This window comes from Mirounga angustirostris, unplaced genomic scaffold (genome assembly GCF_029215605.1).
Source record: "Mirounga angustirostris isolate CCGP_5_RB_7025 unplaced genomic scaffold, mMirAng1.0.hap1 SCAF_11, whole genome shotgun sequence".
NCBI lineage: Eukaryota > Metazoa > Chordata > Mammalia > Carnivora > Phocidae > Mirounga > Mirounga angustirostris.
Window position 1 is genome coordinate 12,081,333 of NW_026991719.1, and position 22,266 is coordinate 12,103,598.

Below are 22,266 nucleotides of genomic sequence, written 5' to 3' on the forward strand. Positions count from 1 at the left end.
ACCTATCCCTAACATAAATTCTCATTCTCTCAGCCATCCTCACCCCCTAAGTAGCTTCTGCTGCTAGGACCTTTGACAGAGACATTTTGTTGTGGACATATTCACCTATATCCTCTGCCTCTACCCCCAACACTCACTCTTCTCCCTCACATTAATGGAAGCCTGCTTTCACCGCAGTGCCTTCATTTCCTTGTAGCCCTCCCAGATCATGGGGGAGGGCTTAAATAAAATTCCTTTCCATGTGAAATACAATGTTCTTAATTCTTATTCCCTAAGTGGTGGGTCTTAACAATATTTTTTAGAGGCAAAAGCACAGGAACAATGTAGTTCAAACCTTCTTGTTAAAGCAGATTAAATCATTTCCCACTATATAGATCCTCAAGGCCTTTGCTTTGGCAAGGGAAATGGATTATTGTTCACACAAAAACCTTTGGCATTAATTATATACTCATTATCTTAAATGTTAATATTTTACAGAGAGCAAATGAGTTCTTATACTAGATATTTCTCCTTGGTAAAGAGAATAATGTGCATTTCAGTAACTTGTAAGTCTGTTGTAAGGGGAGTTACTTTGTTTCATTCTTTCTTTTTCCAGAAATAGTTTATTTTCTGAACTCATTCTTCCAATATACCTTTGCCCAACATTAATCATTTGAAGGATGGGAAGTTTACATGCATAAAGTACACACTGATTGAAGTAAAAACAAACTGCATCCTTCTTTGAAGTCAAGAATGCACTTCACTTTTGAAAGTTTGTTATGATCACAAGGAGAGGCGGAGAGGAACTTTCAGGAAAAACTGTGTAAAATTTGAAATGGGTAAAAAATATTACTGATTATCTGGTGAATACAACTTTCTGGACAATTTATACCTTCTATTTGTCTTTGAGTTATTTTTGCAGATCTGTAAGTGGTAGAAAACTGACATGATGTAAATGATTTTTGTCCAGAGAAAATCAAGTGAATTGTGTCTGGTAGAATATGATTGATCACTACCTGATGGATAGAAGGGTGCATCTTTTTATAAATGGACATCACCATTCCTTGATTCCCATAGATGCATGGTTCCTTGAAGTCTCCTTTGAACTGGTTTTACTGGTTCCCTCATTAATTAATGAGACAATAAAATCTTTAGTGGCATTTATTTTTAATTTGTATAAGAGTCATGCTCTTACCTTGTTTTTTAAAAAGTATCTTTTAAAGGCAAAGACTGTACATTAACTAAAGAAGCTAAGTCCTTAGAGACCCAAAAAATGAGACTATTTTTATTGGTTTTCAAATAAAAGTCAAAGGTATGACTTGTCCTTCAAAACACCTTACATTTATTAACTCATTTAACCTTCTCAGCAACTCTGAGAGTGAGGTACCATAACTATTCCCGTTTATAGATTATAAGAGGAAAACAAAATGAGGGGAAGTAACTTGTCTGTAATCAAGAAACAAAACCAGAATTTAAGACCTACGCATTTGGGCTCTAGAATCCATGTGATAAATCATCACACAACAGCACCGTACAAGATGTTCTTGCCAAAGGAAGACAGCACTAAACATTCATAGCTAATATTTAAACCAGGGATTCTCAGCCACAGCACAATTGACATTTGGGGTTGAATAATTCTTTGTTCTGAGGTGCTGTCCTGTGCATAGTAGGATGTTTAGCAGCACCCCTAACTTCTGTCTATTCAAGACCCCACCTCCCCCATCTCAATTGTGACCACAAAAATGTCTCCAGACATTGCCAAATGTCTCCTTGGAGGCAAAATTGTCCCTGGATGAGAAACACTGATCCAAACTAATCCTTAATACAAGCTAACAAAGTTAAATCTTTCACATATTAATAATTAAATCATTGTGAAGCAGTCAGAGAATTCTTCAAAATTTATGAAAACAGTCAAATCAATCAACAAGCTGATATACCAGTAGAAGACATATTTAGTGATGATTACCTTATGGCTGACTGTATCTCAACAGCAGGAAGGGTGTGATTTTTTGAAGGATCTGTAACCACAAACCAGAATGACACCCGCTGGGTTACATTGCAAAGTAGGACGTGGGAAATTCTGCAGATGATGGTGAAAAAAAAAATACATTATAAGCAAATAATGACTAATTCCATTAGAATATCCACTCTGGTGTTATTATCATCTTAAAGGTGTCTTAGCTATGAATGAAGCCATTTCTACCATTTTAAGAAATGCCTTATTAAGAAGAAAATAACAGGAAATTTCCTTTGTTTCAAAATCAGATACTTGGGATCATTCCCAAAATAAGAATCTACCAAAATGAAAAAATAACAAAAAGTACACAGTAGAGTGTTAAGGATCTCATTCTCCATCACCTGTTAGCTGACAGCACCCCTACTTCCCCAACACTGGGCCTCTTTCTGAACCACAGATGCCTTTGGTATTTCCTCATCAAGCTCTTTTTAGTCTCATCCCACCTTCCACATCTCAGATCCAGACAAATCAGTTGCCACCCCTTTACATGCTTGCTGTGTTGGCCACACCGCCGTTCCTCTCCCACTCCAGTACTGGAGCGCCAAGCTGAAGTGCTATCACCAATTTCCAGCAGCCTTTAAACACGGTTTCTGCAATTACCTGGTTTCCAAATGTCAATTGGGAATGTGCCACACCACTCTGTATACATACATTACCAGTAGATATGACAGGAAAGAAATGACATTAGTGTTCAGATTGGAGACAATTATATATGAATGTATGAAAGATATAAAGGTTGAAAATTATAGGAGAGTCCACATAACTCAACGTTGTCAGGGCTAAAACATAAATCATGAATGGCATTCACCATTTTCTTAAGAGCACAATTGCAAAAAGGGACATTAGCAACCATTCTGGAAGATGGAAGCACACATCCCCTTTACTAATAAACGTAGATTCCTCTTCCTTTGAAAGAGCATCCAAGCGCGTTATGTTCATTTATACAGTAATGAAGGAGAGTGTCATTCCATCGGTTTTCTGTAATTTCCAGGACCTGATCGAAATGCCTACATTTTCTCCCTTTCAGTGTCAGGTACAAAAGCCGAAGCCCTCGAGGCCCCTCTGCCTAGAAGCCAAGCGCCTGGGACCTGCAGTGGGAGCTGGAGGTTCCCCTGTCCTCAGTAGCGGCAGGCGCCCGGGGCAGTCGCCACGTCCGCGGGGCCCTGGCCTGGCTCGTGCCGGACCCGTGTCCAGAGGTTCCCCACGCGAGACCCCACGTGCCGCCCTCGCGCCCTGATACCAACGGTCGCTCTAGCCCTGCGAGTTCCGCGTCCGCAGACTCTCGGGGCACTTGTGGAAGCCGCGTTTCCTCGTCGGAGGCCCCGACCCCGCCGCACCGCGAACATGGGCAGCTACCTGAGCAGATACGTGGGCAGATACCTGGGCACAGCCGAGGCCGCGCTGCCACGCCCCGCTTGGAGGTGCCGGTCCCTGCGGCCCAGGCCGGCCCACCGGCCCCTGGGCCCGATTCAGAGCCAAGTCATCTCCATGCACCGGGGGCGCCGGATCGCCCGCCCCGCCCCACCCTGCCGCCCCACCTGGACCAGCCCAGAGTCCAGAGGGCGATAGTCCCCAAGGCCTGGAGGCGCTGTCACGGCAGGTCACCCCTCCACACCTTCCTGGGGTTGGATTTCTCTAGCAACCGCGAGAGTTTCGTGAAGCAGTGGCTTTGGAAAGCCCAGAACCTCCGAAACATCTGGAACATGCGGACCATCAAAATCACTCCTGCCGAGCGCAGTGGGAGCTTCAGCAGGGGCCCACCCATCCAGGAGCAGCCAGACTCCTGTGCCAAGGAGACCCGGCTGAGGGCTCGGAGCCCGTGCCAGAAAGGAAAGAAGAGGATCCACAGACCTCTCCAGTTTGAAGCCCCCCACGCCAAGAGAAGGAGGCCGAGCCCAGGGGCCGGGCCATCTGCCTTCAAGCCTGTGTGCAAAGACGGAGTGGTCCCTTCCTTTGTGCCCAGGCCTGGGCCTCTGAGAAGGGGCCTCTGCTCCTGGCATCCTGGCATCCTGGTGACGGAGCGGACGCCCACCCCGGGCCTGACCTGCTGCCAGGGCACCACCAGGCCACCGCAGAGTCCCCGGGCCTCGGCTGAGGAGCTGATGATCAGCACTCCCCAGGGCCTGGGCCCTCCTGCAGCCTGGGGTCCCCCTTGAATCCTCAGCCAGGGCCCTGCCCCCACCACCTCCTGAGACTCAAAGCCACAGTTCTTTTACCCTGCTGACCCCTGCTCTGCCCCTGCATGAGTGACTGACCCCACCAGTCAGCCCTCACCACCCCAGCAGGCAGCCCCTCCAAGCACCCAGACCCACCTCCCCTGACCCTGCAGAGTCCACACTGAAGAAACACCGTTGCTTTCAAAACCTCTGCCTTCCTCCTGCCCACCCACTCCTCCTGCCTTTTCCCTGGAAACACTCTTAGCAGGAAGGCATGCTTCTCCCCTATAATCCCAGTTTCTAGAGGAAAACGGTGTTCTTATTTTTAAAATAATAATAAACAACTTCATTATCATACAGAGTGTCTTTGTCTTTCTTGCAAAGGTACATATATTAGGATTTCGTCGACACCATGGATTCTCTACCCTGGCACGGTAAACATTTGGGGCCAGATAATTCTTTGTTGTTCGTTGGGTGCTGTCCTCTGCATTGTAGGGTTTTAGCAGAATCCCTGGCCTCTATCCTCTAGGGGCCAGCAGCATACCGACGTTGTGTAAATACAAAAAAATATTTCCAAACATTGCCATATATTCCAGAGGGACTTGGAGGGGGTGGTGTGGGAGGGGGGGCGGGGGTGGAGCGGAAAGCACTCAAAAAACAAAGCACCACATTTTTTAAAAATTTAAAACACAGCAAAGATACAGAGATGAACAAACCGAAGTGGTACATGTTTGGCCAAAACATTTCCCCCAGGTTTGGAGAATACTGTGGAGTGTGAATGATTCAAATAGATTGGCCCTATTAATCATCAGAAAATGTAAATTTTTAAAAAAATAAGCTACTCTTTCAAGCTTCTCAGGTTGGCAAAATGAAAATGCTAAAAACTATGAAATGCTGGTAAAGATGCTGAGAATTGGAACCCCAGGCAGTGCTCTGGGTGTGAATCTGCAGCAGGACTTGGAAGTGTTTCCTAGAGCAGAGTGTGACTATGAGAAACTCTCTTCCACACACACACACACACACACCGCATACACCACACACCAAATACACCCCCCACACGCAAACCACACACACAGCACATACGCCACACACACTACACACCATACACAAACACACCAAACACACACACCACACCAAACACAACACACCACACACAGCACATACACCACACGTCACACACACACACCCCAAACACACACCCCCCACACACAGAGAGGTGAGGATGTTGTTCCCAGCACTCCGTCAGAGCAGAGAACTGGAACAACCTAAATGCCCACCCGCAGGGGGATGGATAAAGCAAACGTGCTATGTGCTATCACGGGAATACTGTTCCACAAACTGAAGGAAAGAAGGAGCCCAAGGATTCTCCACTCGTGGGCTACTGGGCCACGTAATTCTGTGCATTGCAGGATGTTGAACGGCACACCAGGCCTCTATCGCCCGGATATCAATGGGACCAGCTCCAGCGGTGACAGTCAGATGCATCTCCAGACATTGCCAAGTATCTCCAGAGGGACAAACATCACCCCCAGTTGGAAATCACTGAACTCCATATTTTTAACGACAGGCTACATCTCAAAATACACTGCTGAGTGGAAGAGATGGGGAGTGGTATATTATGTGTGGCACATGCCATTTACAGAATTTAAACAAATGCAAAGTAATATTGCTGGATTAATGGGGAAGCCAGGAACCGGGTTAAGAGGTCATCTGGACGCTTTGCCTGCATTGTTCTTTCCATCTAAAGCCTCTTTAAATCCTGTTCAAACATGAATTTCACGGCATCCCCCTTTAGAGAGTCAGAGAATAAACAAAGCAAAGTCTCTTCTCCCATGGAGCTTGCTTTGTAAGGGGGTGCAGAGAGAAGGTAAACAACTAAATAAATGGACACACTAGCAGGTGTGGAGAAGTGCTATAAGGAAAAATAAAGGAGGAGGAAGGACACATACAAGTCCACCAACACAACCGTGACCCCACGTACTTTCCTGTGTCCCCATCACTGTGGAACTACACCATCCTTTACTACGAATTCAAGTTCTTTACTCGGGGTTTCCATTGGTGGCAACTCATGCTTTCATGTAGCACCTCGGCAAAGAGATTGAAAATATTTTATCTACCTACATATAAAGATTTCTAGAAGATTCAAATTGTTGCTGAAACATTTTCAATGTTGACAGTTACTGTTAGATACAAAATGTCCTGGACTGAACCTCTAGATATCAAGTGTGTGTTTTGAAGTTTACTACCTGCCATTTGCTAGACTTGAGACAAGGCATTTCACTCTACATGAGTTGCTACAAAGGGCTTGAGATCTAGTGTGTCCACGAGGGTGCTGGTGGTATTTTGAGTAGGAGATTCCTAATTACATGGGACTGTCCTGAGCTTAGCACCATGTTGATTATCTCTCAGCCTTGCTGTCTAAATGCCACAACACTCCCCAGGCATAGATGTAGTCCAAAACACACATTTCCATATGCTACCTGGATGGGGTCAGAACCGTACCCACATAAGAAACACGTATAAACCTCCTCCAAAGTGTCAAGGTCCTGAAAACCAAGGCAGACCAAGTTCATGAAAACCAAAGGAAGATGGAGAAACTGTCTCTATCGCTGGGGTGATCATCGAGGAGGCATAGGTTCTGGAACAGAAGAAGGACATTAGAAAAAAGGGAAGTAGGTCTGAAAAATTCCATTAGTTTAATAATATTGAAATAATGGTAGTTCCTTAATTTTGATATATCTATCATGGTTATTTAAAATAATAGCATTAGGGAAATGAGTGAAGAGTCTAGAGCAGTTTCTCAAACTCAGCACTATTAACATTTTAGACTGGGTAAGACTTGCTTGTGGGAGGCTATTCTTTTGTAGGATGTGTACCACATCCCCAGCCTCTACATGCTCGAGGCCAGTAGCACGTCCAATTGTAATCCCAGAGTACCTCCAGACAGTTCGAAATATCCTCAGGAGCAGTGGAGGGAAGAAGTCCCTCAAGGTTGAGGACCGTTGGTACACAGGATCTCTCTATATTATCTCTGCAAGTCTTTGTAAATATATCTGTATTTTTTCTAATTAAGTACATACAAATAGAGGAGCAAAGCAGGTGGTTTTAAAGTAGCCTTTGTACAGTAATATGAGCTACAAGAATAAAACAAGGCAATGGATTAATAATAGTTTTACTGGCTTCCTTGATGAAGAGATAGCATACAAATGTACTCTGAAAATAAGAGTCATATTCAAATGAAGATACTGGCATCCATCAGCCTAACGGTGGTCTTAATAATTATGTAAAATTTTTGGAAATTACATGTGTTCAAATGTATCAAGGATTTATCAGGGAGCCTCCCACTGTACTAGTGTCCTATGAAGCACTATTTCCATCACCCCTCCAAGATTCATAGAGGGAAAGGGGGGAGTAATATTCACTGCTGAGGGTCTTCAACTAGAGAATATTAAGTATCCTCCCGACATAGTAGTTCCTCCAGTAAAAGAAGTCTAGGATTTTTAGAAAACAAAAAGTAACCTTCTGCTCAACAAAGACCAACCATAGAAATACAATGACTGAGAAGTGTTTATATTTTGTTCAGATACAGGCAGTTGAAGTAGTAATGAGTAAGCCCACTTCCTAAAGGAACGAGGTTGTGGGAAAGGCCAGGGGAGAGCACAGCCTGCTTCTGGAGACAGCTGTAAGGCAAAGGCTGTAGAAGAAGACAGAGAAACTCATGGGCTGGCGTTTCCTCCTTGTTTGGATGATGCTCTGAGAAATGAACCATGATGTCTTGGTTCCCCCAAGAGTGAGAAACTGAGGACCAGTAAGAGCTAGAACCCAGGCAGTCCAGAGCTCCTTCTGCTATGGCGACTGACACTAGATCCAGCAGGAGAGTCTCCACTGTGGTGGAAGAGGGAGAAACGGGTGGGTGGGCACTGTTGCCTTGTGCCCTTGGTTTAAGAACCTGGATGGTAAGCATGCTTCACTCACTCACAAAAGTGTACTAAGAACTAGCATAGATGAGCCAACATGGTTAGGGATGGTGAGGAAAAGAGTTCCTACTGCAAGGGCTTTTAGAGCCCATGACGCTTCCCCTAAGTGCAGGAGTGTAGTGCTAAGACCCTTGAACACCAAGGTCACAGTGTCTTGAGCCAACCAGAAGATTAAAAACCAAAGTAGAGGCCAGTAATTCCTGAGATGCCTGAATTGGCTCACAGGATTCCATACCCCATCTGTGAATAGACCCAGCACAGTCGGGAGGGCAAAAGGCTTCTAGATTTCATGTGGTTTGTCCACAGTCCTTGTCACGAGGGTCTCTAATCCTTGCCCTGATATGAACTTCATTGTCTCCAAGCAAAGAACACCCTTTTTAATTTTATCAGCTGCAGAGTCACCTGGGAGACTATCAAAAATACTTAGTTTATCTGCAACACAAGCCTTCTCTGGGCCCTGGGACATGACATGGGGCAAGGACCAAGCCTGTGCTGCACTGTGAGCCCCTGCATTCCTGCAGTGTGGCCCGTGTGGACACTCAGGGAGGGGCTATGAAATGGATGGATGGATGGATGGATGGATGCGTGGATGCATGGATGGATGGATTAATGGAATGGAGAAATGAACTCCATTGTTTCTATGATATTCCAAGAGTGACAAACTGAGAAAGTAGATTGGGCTAACACCAAACAAGAAAGGGGGGAATGAAAGGAGGGAGATTTCTTCCCCAAAACATTGTTTACTCAACTACAGCTATTCAGACAACACAGTAATACCCGAGCTCTCTAGCAGAAGAGCGCTCCCAAATACAGTGCAGATAGGGGTAGCCCAGAGGAAGTGTCAGTGTGAGGGAAGTTGGTACTAAAACGGAAGTAACTTGAAGCCTGATCCTATAGACCAGTCATAATTTACGTAGCAACGAAAGGATATAAATTCTTCCCATTCTTGGGTTATGTACAACTAGTGTGACTTCTCCCTGGTCTTTCTTCCAAATGTGACCACACTGAATGTCATCTAAGATTTACACAGAATGAAAACTTAAACAACAAGCAGTTACTGGGCTACACTTGTCTATGTCAAGTTTCTTTTGATGTATTCAGTAAACTGAAATGCTTAAACCTTAAAAGTTCTCATCATAAGAACAAAAATTCTAAAACTACATATAGTGACAGATGGTAACTAGACTTCTTGTGGGGATCATTTTGCAGTCTATACAAATATCATTTCCTTATGTTGTCCACCTGAAACTAATCGAATGTGTAGGTCAGTTATACTTCAATTTAAAAAACTAAGTAAATAAACAAATGCCAGGAGCACAACTAAATAGAAATCCTACATTTTCAAGATTGTAAATATTGGTGGTCTGATGGAATTATTGAAATTCACTTCAATAATCATTTTGTCCAACTCTTTTACAAAGTACTAATATTTATACATATCAAATGGCTTCTCAAGCAAATCCCTGAAAAGGTAAAAATGTCTATTCCCTTTCCTCAAGTGTGGAAAGCCCTGGTTTTATATTAATCCTCTACGATTTGGCTCCACTGCCATTTCTCATCAATGGCGCCAGACAGGGCCAACTGCATCCAAGGGGTGGTAAGAATCAGGCTCTTGTTTCTGGAAATCAAAGGACTAAATAGGAGCTGGGATGCTGTTTTACAAGCACAAGACCATTAATCCCCTTACTGTGGATACAACAGCACGTTGTTCCTTTTAGATCACAAGACTTATCCTTGAATAATTAGGCAAAGGAGGAAATCCATTCCATGCCCTATACCATGGAATTCAGAAAGAAAATGCCATGCCTGGGTTAAACTTCTCCCTCTCTTGCTAAAAGTGATAAATTACCCTAAAAGCCAACACTTGAGCAAACTAGGCAGGTACATTTCCCAACTTACTTGGGAAGTAGACTAGGATTTAACCTTAGATTACATTTCCCTAGAAACTACCTTCAACATTTAAAAGTTTCTCTGAAACTATTTTATTAAACCTGGCCTACACCTTATTGTAATAACGTGAAAACACCTAGTTGGCATCTTCTTCAAATTCACAAGAAATCTTCACATAACCTGACCTGATGAAACCAGAATTTTCTACCATTGAAACTTTTTCCATACATCTTCCATTCTGCTTTTAAGGAAATCCAGGAAGTACCAAGAAAACCACTTGATATCAGGATTTGAGTAAGGCCTTCAAAAGAATTGTCTTGTTTTGGTCACATTTAGTCTACCTTCCTATCATTTCTCCCAGGCCCAGCCTCCTCGGTGTGGGCGCTATGCCCTGTGAGACCTGGTTTTATCCATCATCCTAATCTCAGGGCCGAGCACGCAGGAGGCTTCAGTAGAGGTTCTTCAATGCTATGGATTGAGCCGTAGCCATGCAGGTCAACAGGCTGGCCTCAGGAGACCGCAATGCACAAAGAGGTTTCTGTTTCTCACACCTTTGCCTTGGGCTGCTCTATCAGTTCTTTCTGCTTCAGTCCTTGACAGCGTCTCAAGCAAATGGTGTAGCTTTCCAGTCACTTGTACTTATGAAAGAGTTCAGGGCAGTCGAATCAAAACTCGGATCAAAACTGTCTTCCTGCCTCTGACACACAGCTGCTCTCCCTCCAGCAGGGATGTACTCTCCACTGACGTACTCTCCGTGCACACTCCCCGCTCCATGTCTCCCCTTCCGTCCCCCCTCCCCACTTCATTCTCGCTCCTTTAGGGATGGAAAGGAAGATGGGAGAGGGCTGTGGGCATCTAAAGAAGGAAACAGCCAAGTTCTCTTTCCTAAGCCAGGGTTCTCTGTGGATCCCCCAGGCTGTTCCACCGTCCGGGGTCCTCTGCTCCGCTGTGGTGGGCGTCCTCAGGTTCTCCATGCAGACTGTCTTGTGGGGCCTCTGCAGACCTGTCTGGGCACCTCTGCACTGCATCCTCCCTGACGTGGGCGATGCGCTCTGACCAACATCCTCCATCCTACCCTCTACTCGGCCTCCAGTGGGGCACTTCCAGCTTCACTCCCCTGCCTCCTCTTGGCCCTGCAGGTGGTTCTCAGCCCCAAAGGCAGGGACTCCATCCACCTCCCTCCAGCAGCCTCCGCTTGGTCCCAAGGATACACTGGAGGGCAGGCTGCTTGCAAAGCTGTCCTCTCTCACCCAATCACTGGAGCTTGAATCAGCCTTCCACCTTTAGACTTCTCCGGCTACAAGGCAGGCCCCAGTTTCTGTTCCATGGTGATTGGCTTCACCATTGTGCATGTTGGGGAGCATCCGACCAGGAAATAATAGGCCAGTCTCTCCTCTATGGACAACTCCACGCTCTGTGAGCAGTTCTCGGGCCTGACTTGAGGTAGATGGGGACGCAAGCAAAGGTATCACTCAAAGCACATAATCGCTAATGTGGCGTGGGCAGCAACTCATCCGAATGGGCCCAGTTGTCAGCACCCCGCCTGGCTGCGTGTGCAGACGGGCTGGACCTCGTTCCCACCCGGTCCTGTCCTATGGGGAAGGGAGTGGAAATGCCACAGTCCTCTCTGCGGGCCCACACCCCTTGCGTCTCTGACCCTCTAGCTGTCTCTCCCACTGCCTGCTAGGTGAGGGTGACTGGACCAGTTCAGCTGCCCCATCGGTCCTGTGTGGATGCAGCCAGGACCTCTCACTAGGATCAACATCCTCCTGCATAGCCAGTCAAGGTTGTACTGGATCAAGGATCTGCCAACCGAAGGTTGCCAAGTATGCAAAAGCATCGTCAGGAGATCCTGAGCTCTGTATCACTGGAGGCGGTCAAGCCCGATGTACGAGAGATGGTAGTAAGGACGGGGTAGAAGGTGGAATGAAAACGAGAGTCTTCATTATTCTGATTATGACTTGATTATCCTTAGTGAGTTCCTTTTTACATTTTTCAATTCTGTACGTCTCAGGATCTTCACGTTTTCGGCAATAGCCGTAAAATCAGCCATGAGGAGAAAGACGGAAATAAACAGTGATGTTCCAGATCTGGATCCCTGAAGCCGTCCTGGAAATGGATACTTGCCGCTGGGTTAGTCCGCTAGGGCTGCTGTAACAAACTCTACAGACCAGGTGGCTTAAACAACGGAGATTTATTTTCTCACATTTCCGGTGGCTAGAAGCCCAAGATCAGGGTGTGGTCAGGGTTGATTTCTTCTGAGGCTTCTTTCTTTGGCTTGTGGATGGCTGTCGTCTCCTGTCTTACCTGGGCTTTCCTCTGTGCACATCTGTGTCCTCATCTCTTCTTCTTGTAAGGACACCATTCCTATTGGGTGATAGCCCACCTCTATGACCTCATCGTACATTCATTACCTCTTAAAGGACCCTATCTCCAAATTCAATCACGTGCTGAGCTACTAGGGCTTAGGACTTGAACATACGCATCTTGAGGGGATGTGATCCATCCCACAGCCGCTACCATGCAGAATTTATTTTGTCCCTCACTGGCACCAGAAGGCCCTTCTAAGGCAGAAGAGTTAAGACCGGAGCCAGCTGCCAAGCCCCCGGCGTCTTCCATCCACCCACCTGCTGGAGAGCGGCAGCCTCTCTGCAAAGTCGTTTTCAATCCCATCTTGCATTCTGTGGTGCCCTTTCCCACGGGGGAAGCCTGTTCATGTAAGGATGCAGCCTTCTTTATGGCAGCGTATGGAGAATGGGGCTCAGCAATTCAATTGCATCCTAAACACATGCCGATTCATGAGGCAGCCCTCATCACTCAGCCCTGACGGCAGTACTGCTGGTACTCGTACTGCCTGTGGCTTTACAGAAACGTCTGTTGACCCTTGATGGAGTTTTGCACTTTCTGACTTTTTCAACAGGCATTGGCAACAAAGCCTTCTCTATATCTTGTGCAAGTGAAACATGTCTGCAAGTAAACAAGATCAGATATTCACAGACTTATACAATGCCTCAAGTTAAAAAAAACCTCAAACATGAATTCCTCAAAATTCATCTAAAATGTTACATATTTAAATTAACTTTTCCTAAGAATAGAAACATCCGATTTAACATAGTCATTTACAAGGTTTAATGCAGGCACCCAGAGGAAGAAATAGTACGATGAACACTGCCATGTGTAAAATCTGGGACAAGAAGAGTAGAAGATAAAGAGTGGGTAGGGGGTTGTATTGTAAGATGACAAGGGGGCTTTTTTCTTATATATTTCCTTTTCAATTTTTTGCAAAGCAATCACCGAATTTTTTTGAGAAAAGTTATAATAAATAGTTGTGGAAAGAATGTGCAGCGTAAGGCATATGATAAGCACAAGTATATTTTTTTCTAAAACTCTGTAAAACAGGAATAGAGTTCACTTTGGATATAATTTTGTTTTACTATGTACCTCCTTCTTTTAATTTTTTGAATCATGTGAATATATTACCTATTTTTAAATATATATATATGTGTGTACACACACACACACATACACCATATATCCTATGTTTATTTTGCTTCCCCAAATGCCACTCTTCTGTTTCATTCTTTATATTCACAGCCCATGCATCATATATTGTGGGTCTGAGGGAGGTCAATAAATAGTGATCCTCTTTGTCAGGTTCTGATTCCCTACAGAATTAAGACAAAAGAATGAGCAGATAGGACACCAAAATAAAAGGCCAGGTAGGAAGATACAACATTAATCAGCAGGTAAGTTTTCTTCCTAATTACAAAAATCCTGAAAGGAAATCAATTCATTGATAGTGTCCCAGGTAGAGCTGAACTGGGGCATCTACCGCACATGCTGGAGTAATATGCAAGATACTTACACCCTATATGCTATGGCACCTACCAACAGAACCAGTCCTCATCTGTAAATAGCATGTCCAGCCGTACAGTTGTAAGGGCCTGCCCATGCAGGGCCTGATTCTGTACTCAGTGTAGAGAGTAGCAGAGAAAAATGCCTGCTGTCTGAGGGCAGGCCAGCTCCTGAAGAGAAGGGAACCCACAGAGAGCTTCTCCTTCCAGCTCACCAATCAGGTCAGTCATTTCTCCTCTCAAGGGGAAGAAGGAGGGAGGGAAGAGACAGAAACCAGGAGTGGCACCAGAATCACAAATAGAGATAGAAGGATACATTACAAATAGAGATGATTTCTCTGGGAGAATAGAAAAAAGTATAAAACTGTGAAAAGTTGTACCAAAGCTTCTAAGAAAATAACCACGGTGCTATGAGAGACGCCAACAGTGGGATGAACCTATATACGTATATTTCCAAAATGAGTGCTGTGGACTGATTTGCTCCCCTTCCCCCAAATTCCTATGCTGAAGACCTCCCTAACCCCTCCCCGTCATGTGACTGTATTTGGAGATAGGGCCAATGAGGAGATAATTACAGTTAAATGTCATCATAAGGGTAGAGCCCTGATGGGATTAGTGTCCTCATTAGAAGAGACACCAAAAAGCTTGCTCTCTCTCTTTCCTCCATGCCCCCTCAAGAAAGAAGAGGTCATGTGAGAACATAGTTCTCGTGGTATCTGCAAGGCAAGAGAAAAAGCCTCAGAATGAAACCTACCTTGCCAGCACCTTGATCTTGGCCTCGCAGCCTCCAGAACTGTGAGAAATAGGTGTCTGCTATTTAAGCCACCCAGCGTGTGTTATTTTGTTACTGCAGCCCTAGCAAACTTATACAATGAGAGCAGAATTCTTTTTTCTTTTTTCTTTTCTTTCTTTCTTTCTTTCTTTCTTTCTTTCTTTCTTTCTTTCTTTCTTTCTTTCTTTCTCTCTTTCTTTCTTTTTCTTTCTTTCTTTCTACCTACCTACCTACCTACCTACCTACCTACATACCTACCTACCTGTAGGAGAAACTATATGTATACAATAGGAATGTAGAACAAGCTTATGACACATGACTACATCTAAAAATTTTTATCATCATAGTACCTATTGAACAAAGATCATTGTTGGAACATGATACAAACTGCAAGGTGAGCTAGATTACAAAAGTTTTTTTAAATGTTACAATGTGGATCCTTTTTAAAAATTTGGTTAATTATTTTCAAGATAGATTTTTTAATTAATGCATGCCTCAAATAACACTGCAAATAATCAATTAAAATTTTTTACTATTTACTTACTCTGTTGTTTCTCTGTTGGGAACTTTTCTCATGGAGAAAGCCACCATTGCTTTGAAAAGATATTCCTCATTTGTATCCCAGGCATACTAAAAGAGAAGTAAAACAGGAAATGTAAGAGGCATAGGATAAAAAATGGTCCATTGGAATCTAATTGTGACCACAGTGGTGGTGTTAATCAGGGCCTGCCTCTCTCCCTCATCTTTCTCATACACTAAATACCAAAGACCAAGATAAATCATGTCGCGATAATGTTCAGGATGGGCTTTCTTGGACATTCTGTCATTCCAAGTGTGGCGTACTTTCCATTGCATTATCTTCTTCACAATCTGCAGTATCAGTAGCCAGTCAACAAATAGGGCATTTGGACATCGTATCCTGAACATATACAGTTGGTTCCCTTCCTCCTTTACTCTCTTCCCTCATTAACTGACTACCTGTCTCAGCTTCCTTTCCTTTACTAACATAGGTACAATTTTTCTTTCCATTTTCTTAGCTGGAAACTTGAGTGTGTGTGCATATTATGGATTTAACTGTGCCCCCCCCCCCCCCGCCCATTTATATGTTGAAGTCCTAGAATGAAACCGTATTTGGAGATAGTGTATTTACAAAGGTGATTAAGCTTAAATGAAGTCATTAGGGTAGACCTAATCCAATATGGACTGGTGTCCTTGCAAGAAGAGGAAATTTGGACACAGCCACATATAGAGGGAAGACAATGTGAAGATACAGAGAGAAGATAGTCATCTATAAGCCAAAGAGAGACGCCTAGACTAGATCTTTCCTTCACAGACCTCAGAAGGAACCAACCCTGTTGATACCCTGATCGTGGACTGCTAGCCTCCAGAACTAAGAGAAAATAAATTTCTATTGTTTAAGCCACCCGGTTCACAGTACTTTGTCACAGTAGCCCTAGCAAACTAATGTGGCTGACCACGTATTTTAGGTGAGTAATCAAGTATAACTGGAGAAAGTCACATAACAGGGTTTAACTCTAAGTTCATGATGACCTACTCCCAAATTGCCCAGGAATCCCTTAGGTCTCCATCAGTTTTCGCTCTCTCATGGTTCACAATGGCTATTTCAAACCTCTTTCAGCTCCCTGCCTCCACCAAACTCAAAGCTTTCCCTTACACCTCATACTCACTAGATGCTCTTTTTTTTAAAGATTTTATTTATTTATTGAGAGAGAAAGAGAGGGAGCATGAGCAGGGGGATGGGCAGAGGGAGAGGAAGAAGCAGACTCCCTGCTGAGCAGGGAGCCCGACGTGGGGCTCCATCCCAGGACCCCAGGATCACGACCTGAGCCGAAGACAAACGCTTAACTTACTGAGCCACCCAGGTGCCCCTCACTAGATGTTCTTATCTCATAATTTAGAGATACATCCTCAAGTCATCAATTTAAACTTCCCCATCCTCCTGACACCAAACAAAAAACGTCCTCTGTAGACATACATGCTATCCGCATTCTCCCCCGAAAGGCCGGATGTGGTGTTTCTCCTCCTGTCAATGGCTCTTGCATCCACCTGGATTAGGAACACTGCCCTTCTGCCCTTCTCAGAATCTAAGGATATCAGTTTCCCCTCTCCTCCATACACTGGACTCTGGCTTTTAGCCATGCTCAAGCCTTCCCATTAAAACGACACCAAAACCAAATCACTGTACTCAATCCTTCTTCTCTACCTACTGCTGTCTCTCTCCTGCCCTTCACAGCCAGCATTCTCAAAGGAGTTGTCATACTTGTGTCTTCACCTGTTTGCCACCCACTTATTCTCAACTCCCTCCACTATCTGCTTTCTGGTCCCACCACTCCATATAGATGGCTCTCTCTAAAGTTACCAGTGACCTCCACATGACTCAACACAATAAGTGGCTTTCAGTCTCATCTTGCTTGGCCTGTTAACAGATCACTTCCTTCAACTTGAAGCATTCTCTTCCCTTTTGTGATACACATTCTGGTTTTCCTCCTGCCTATTTTGTCCCCTTTGTAGGTTCACCCTCTTCTGTAAGGGCTTCAGGTTTTAGACCATCTCAAAGCTCTATGCTAGACCTTTCCCTCTTGTCATTCTGTACTTTCTCCCTCAGACTGTCATCTACTCCAGGCTTCCATTATCACCGTAAGGTAAATGACCCAGGAATGCATATCACAAGCTCACCCTGTCCTTGCCTGTCCAATAATATCTCAGGCTCAACAAGTCCAAAATTAAAGCCATGATTTTCTTGTCTGTACCTGCTTCCCTGACTCATAAGTGGGTCATCATCCATTCAGTTGCATAATTAGAAACTAAAGCGTCATCCTTGACTCCTCCTTCCCCTTCTCCTTTCTACTCTTGTCCTCTCCCAATCTACCTTCTACACTGTGACCAGAGTGTTTTCCAAGCATTAATTCTATCATAACATCTCTTCCAGAAAGCTCTCACTTGCTTTAAAGATAATCCCAAAACTTCCTAACACGGTCCACAAACTTCTTCAGCCTGACCTCTCCTTTCTGCCCAAACTCATTACATGCCATGCTCTACCTCACTGCTCCAGTTGCAGAGACCTCAGCCTTCCTTCCATCCCATACTCTCACCAAGTTCCTTCCTGTAATAAGCCTTTGCATGTTCTGTTCCCTCTGCCCCTTTTTCTTTTATCCTCTGGTTCACCTCCACTCATATGTTAGACCTCAAAGCAAATGCCAAGTACTAAGGCTCCCAACAAAGCCAAAGCCCCCATGTACTTCTCCTTCCTGTAATACTTGTCAAGACTGCACATTTCCATTTCATTTACTGAATGTTTCATGGACAACCAATCCTCCCAACATCATAAGCTCCATGAGAGCAGGGACAAGCCTGATTTATCTGCCATTGCATCCCCAGGGTCCAGCATGGTGCCTGCCCTCAGAGGACCCTGGGATGAGCAACTACACACTGGTAGAGAGAATAGATTCTACAGTCAGACTGTTGGGTTCAAATCTCACCTCTGTCACTTGCTGACCTGAGATCCTGAGCAGGTTGCTTAATTTCTTTGTACCTCGGTTTTCTCATTTACCCAGTGAGAATGGGAATGCCAGTACTACCTCCCTCAAAGGGCTGTTGTCGGGGCTGCGCGAACTGATGTGAGTAAAGTGCTCAGAAGGGTCCCCGCTGGAAAGTAAACTAAGTTCTCAATAAATGCTGGGTGTTATAATGATCATTACTCATTGAATAAATAAAATAATACGTTGGTGGATTGGTCTGCAAACAGAATACGTACCTTTAAGTTTCCTTAGCACTCTTTTATTGCTTCTACCCCGAGGCATCTTAATATCGCCTTCTATTGGGGAAAATTTTCACAGACCACACAGGGATACTAAAACTAGAATTACACAAATCACCTTATTAATTCGACAGGCCGTACTGTTCTTATAACTACATGAGCCTTATGAGTATTTTTTTTTAAAGATTTTATTTATTTATTTGACAGAGAGAGAGAGAGCACAAGTAGGCAGAGAGGCAGGCAGAGGGAGAGGGAGAAGCAGGCTCTCTGCTGAGCAGGGAGCTGGACGTGGGGCTCCATCCCAGGACCCCGGGATCATGACCTGAGCCGAAGGCAGCCGCTTAACCGACTGAGCCACCCAGGCGCCCCGAGCCTTATGAGTATTTTTTAACTTCAATTTCATAAGCACATATTTCACATTGTTACTTTGATATTTGAGAAGAACTGAAGAAACTTCACATTAGAACTAGAAACTTCTCGTGCTATGAAAAATCTGATGTGGGTGGACCCATACCATCTTTTAGCTGACAAGAAAACCAAGGCTGACAAAATCCGAATGACCACCAACAGTGAGGTGCAGAGCCCAAGCCAGACATGAGTACCCGACTCAGGCCCCGCGGCTCCATTGTGCTTGACTGAAATGTTCGAGTTTGCTACATTGTTTTGTGTAATACAAACATTCACAGATTTTCTAGCACACACTGCAGATTAAAGACTTGAGGCAAAATCATTTTTTAAGAATTTCCATTTTACTATTTTTTAACTTTAAGACAATATCAGATTTGAGGTCTTTAGACTTAAACTATATGAGTTTAAGATAACGAGGCAGAGGCTCATTACTAGAGAAAGTAGTATTAGCAAACAAAATTAAAAATGAACATGCAGATTCTCCACTTACTGCTTTATCTCCCAGAGCTGTTCTGATACTAAGTCTTACTTTAAAAGCATTTTCTGCATCTGCCAGAAAGAAAAAAGAGCAGTATATGATGATAAAAATCTGCCAAAACATGAAGTCCAAACATTTAATCAACTCAAATCAACAGAACACAGATCTTCAGTTAAACTGCCCCCAAAACTGAAAGTTTAACTACAAGCACCTTAGATGGTTTAAATTTTTCTTTCAAACTCCTAAAACAGTCACAGTCTCAACTTTCAAGCCACAACATGTCTGCAGATTTAGAAAAATAGAGAAGTCAGTCAAAGACTTGTCAATCATTTAGAAAACTGTTACCCTATTTTTAAGTTTCAAGGCTACATACCTGGTTGACACAGTTCAGCATGAATAGCAGTCACCAGAAAAAAGAGCAGGCACAACATTCTTTCAGAGTGCAAAACACAAGGCAAACGGAGGGGAAAAAAATCAACCCTCCACTTAAAGCTGCCTTAGCCATTCTGTGACCCGGATTAGAATATCAGAGAAACAAGCCAGCCCCCACCTAGAAGGTTTAATGATTAAACCCCATTATTTGGGTTAATACTTAAAGAGAAGCAGCCCATCTCCTGTCAGTTATTTACGAAAATCTGTTGGGAAAACAGATTAGTTGTCCTTTCTGAACTGTACCTCCAGAGACTGTTTCCTCTGCTGACTCCAAGTCAGAATCCTCCCCCGCCCCTTCTGTTGTGACCCAGCTAAGTGCACCTTGGAAAGAACTGAGCCCTCTCTGGACGGTGTCCTCAGCCTCAACTTTCCATCTTTTCAGGGCTAAAATAGCCAACTCCTAGATAAGCTATCTTAATTGGGAAAACAAACATCACCCCTTTCTTTCCCTGGTGAACAAAAGACGACCTTCCAAGAATGGCCTCACCTGACTCTCACCTCCACAGATAAACATCCGTAAACATCCGGGGAGAGTTTCCACCTCAAAGGGAATCATTTTGGTCAGCCCTAAGTTCTGGTGGTCGTGTCAAGTCAGAGTTAATGATACAGAGCAGCGCTGTCCAATGGAACATTCTGTGATGATGGAAATGTTCTCTATCTGCGCTATCCAACACGGTAGCCACCAGACGTAGGTGGCTATTGACCACCTGAAATGGGGCTGGTGCTGCTGAGAAACTAAATTTTCTATTAATTTAATTTATGTACAAACATGGGACTAGCAACTCCGTTGGTCAGTGCAGCTAGAGAACAGTCATTAAGAGCTTCCTGCCATGAACTAGGTTTGCTGGATTATCTCTCTCGTCCTCAAAACAGCACCTCACAGTTGCCGTTGTTATAACCATCTTAACACCAGGGAACTGAGGGTCTGGTGGTTAAGGCATCCGTGCCAATGGGAGGAGTGGAATGGGTGTCACTTGAACCCTTCTGCACCACACTGACCTGCACTGGGTCTTCACTGGTCATCGCTGGTCAAAACTGAAATTGCAACAAAGCCTCAGAGATGCTCTGAGGATGACCAGAAGGAGTGGAAGAGCATCTCCCCTAGTGGGCATTCTGTGGATGTCATTAGAAGCCCCCCAGGCAGGTTGATGTCAGGGCTTTCCTCTCTACCACATTGCCTCTTCGTGATTTCAGTCCCCAGATTCCACCTCGTTGCTCGAAAACCACGTAGATTGGGTGACCCTGATGTTAAATAGAAAATTTGGATTTTCAAAGCAACCATGAGAAAAAGATCAACAAGTACACTTCTGCACCACTCTGAGAGTCCTATCATTTCCCTCTCCTGGGTAGGTGATATTTTATCATAGATGACACATTTCTGTTTGGTGACTCCACCTGAGGAAGCTTCTCTCCTCTCCCTCGCCTTGGTTGCAAGGGCACAGTCAGGAAAAGTTGGATTAGAGGGAGAGGCGGCCAAAAGTTAGACCCGTCATTCTAGCAATTTCACTATTAGGTGAAATGGAAATTTCCTAGAAGGGAGAGCTCACATAACTTAGCCCCGAAAACAAAGTCAGACTAGATGAAGTTATCTTGAGAAATGTTAGACTAGATAAAGTCATCATGGGAAGGAAAAGCCAGTAGATGGAGATACCACAAAGCTAATTTTTTACATCAGGGAACAAAGCCATGTTAGAGACAAATCTGATTCAGCTTTAGCCTTAAACTTCCTAAAAGTATCAAACGTTTCTCTTTTGCTCTTACTTACTCAGGTATGTGACTAGGATTGAAGACAGTAAAATGCTGAATTATAGTTAAGCCATTCTTTGAAAAGCAAAGAAAGTCTCTTCCCTTTTGAATTATGATGTCTCTTTTTTCAAAATAAAATTCACCATTTATTAAACAATTTCATGTGGCAGGCACTCTAGTAGTGCTTAATATAAATATGATTTTTAAAAAATTATCCTTACTAGAATAGAATTTACATACAATATTATATGAATTTCAGGTGTACCAAAGAGTGATTCAACATTTATATACATTACAAAATGCTCACCATAATAAGTGTAGTTGCCATCTGTCACTGCACAGTTATTACACTTTTATTGACTACAATCCCTATGCTATATTTCACTTTCACTATTCTATACTTTATCAATGTTTGTTGTCTCATTTGAAAAATCACAGAGGAAAAAAAAAGACATGAAAAGAGAGCAAATGAAGTTCTGTATAGAAAATACAGAGAAGCCAAAAGAGAAAAATACAAAATATCCATAATACCACCAGCATGAATGACCAATGCCAATATATTTTGAGAGTTGAAACATACCTGCCTTAGCTTTGGATCTTCTTGTGTGTTCTTGTGTGATCCTGTTGTTTCGTCTCATTATAGCAGCACTATCAGAATCGTAATGGTGGAATAACATGGACCCTTGTTTTCTTCCTTATTCTATCTAATGGGAGTGCTGCTCTTCCACAGGATCTGGTGGGTCACTTTAAATCTGATGTGTCGTGGGGTGCCTGGGTGG

At 43.9% G+C, this 22,266-nt stretch overlaps 1 protein-coding gene across 1 annotated transcript in view; it reads right to left on the reverse strand.

Moving 5' to 3' along the window:
• Nucleotides 1-19,779, reverse strand: part of CLTRN (collectrin, amino acid transport regulator) — a 32,240-nt gene extending 12,461 nt beyond the window's left edge. The window contains exons 1-4 of the mRNA XM_064574816.1: nucleotides 19,683-19,779; nucleotides 19,322-19,380; nucleotides 15,190-15,275; nucleotides 1,946-2,059 (exon numbers count right to left, since the gene is read on the reverse strand). Coding sequence (XP_064430886.1) covers nucleotides 1,946-2,059; nucleotides 15,190-15,275; nucleotides 19,322-19,380; nucleotides 19,683-19,740 — 317 coding nt within the window. The 5' untranslated portion in view covers nucleotides 19,741-19,779. The remainder of the gene's footprint in view (nucleotides 1-1,945; nucleotides 2,060-15,189; nucleotides 15,276-19,321; nucleotides 19,381-19,682) is intronic.
• Nucleotides 19,780-22,266: the final 2,487 nt, after the last annotated feature.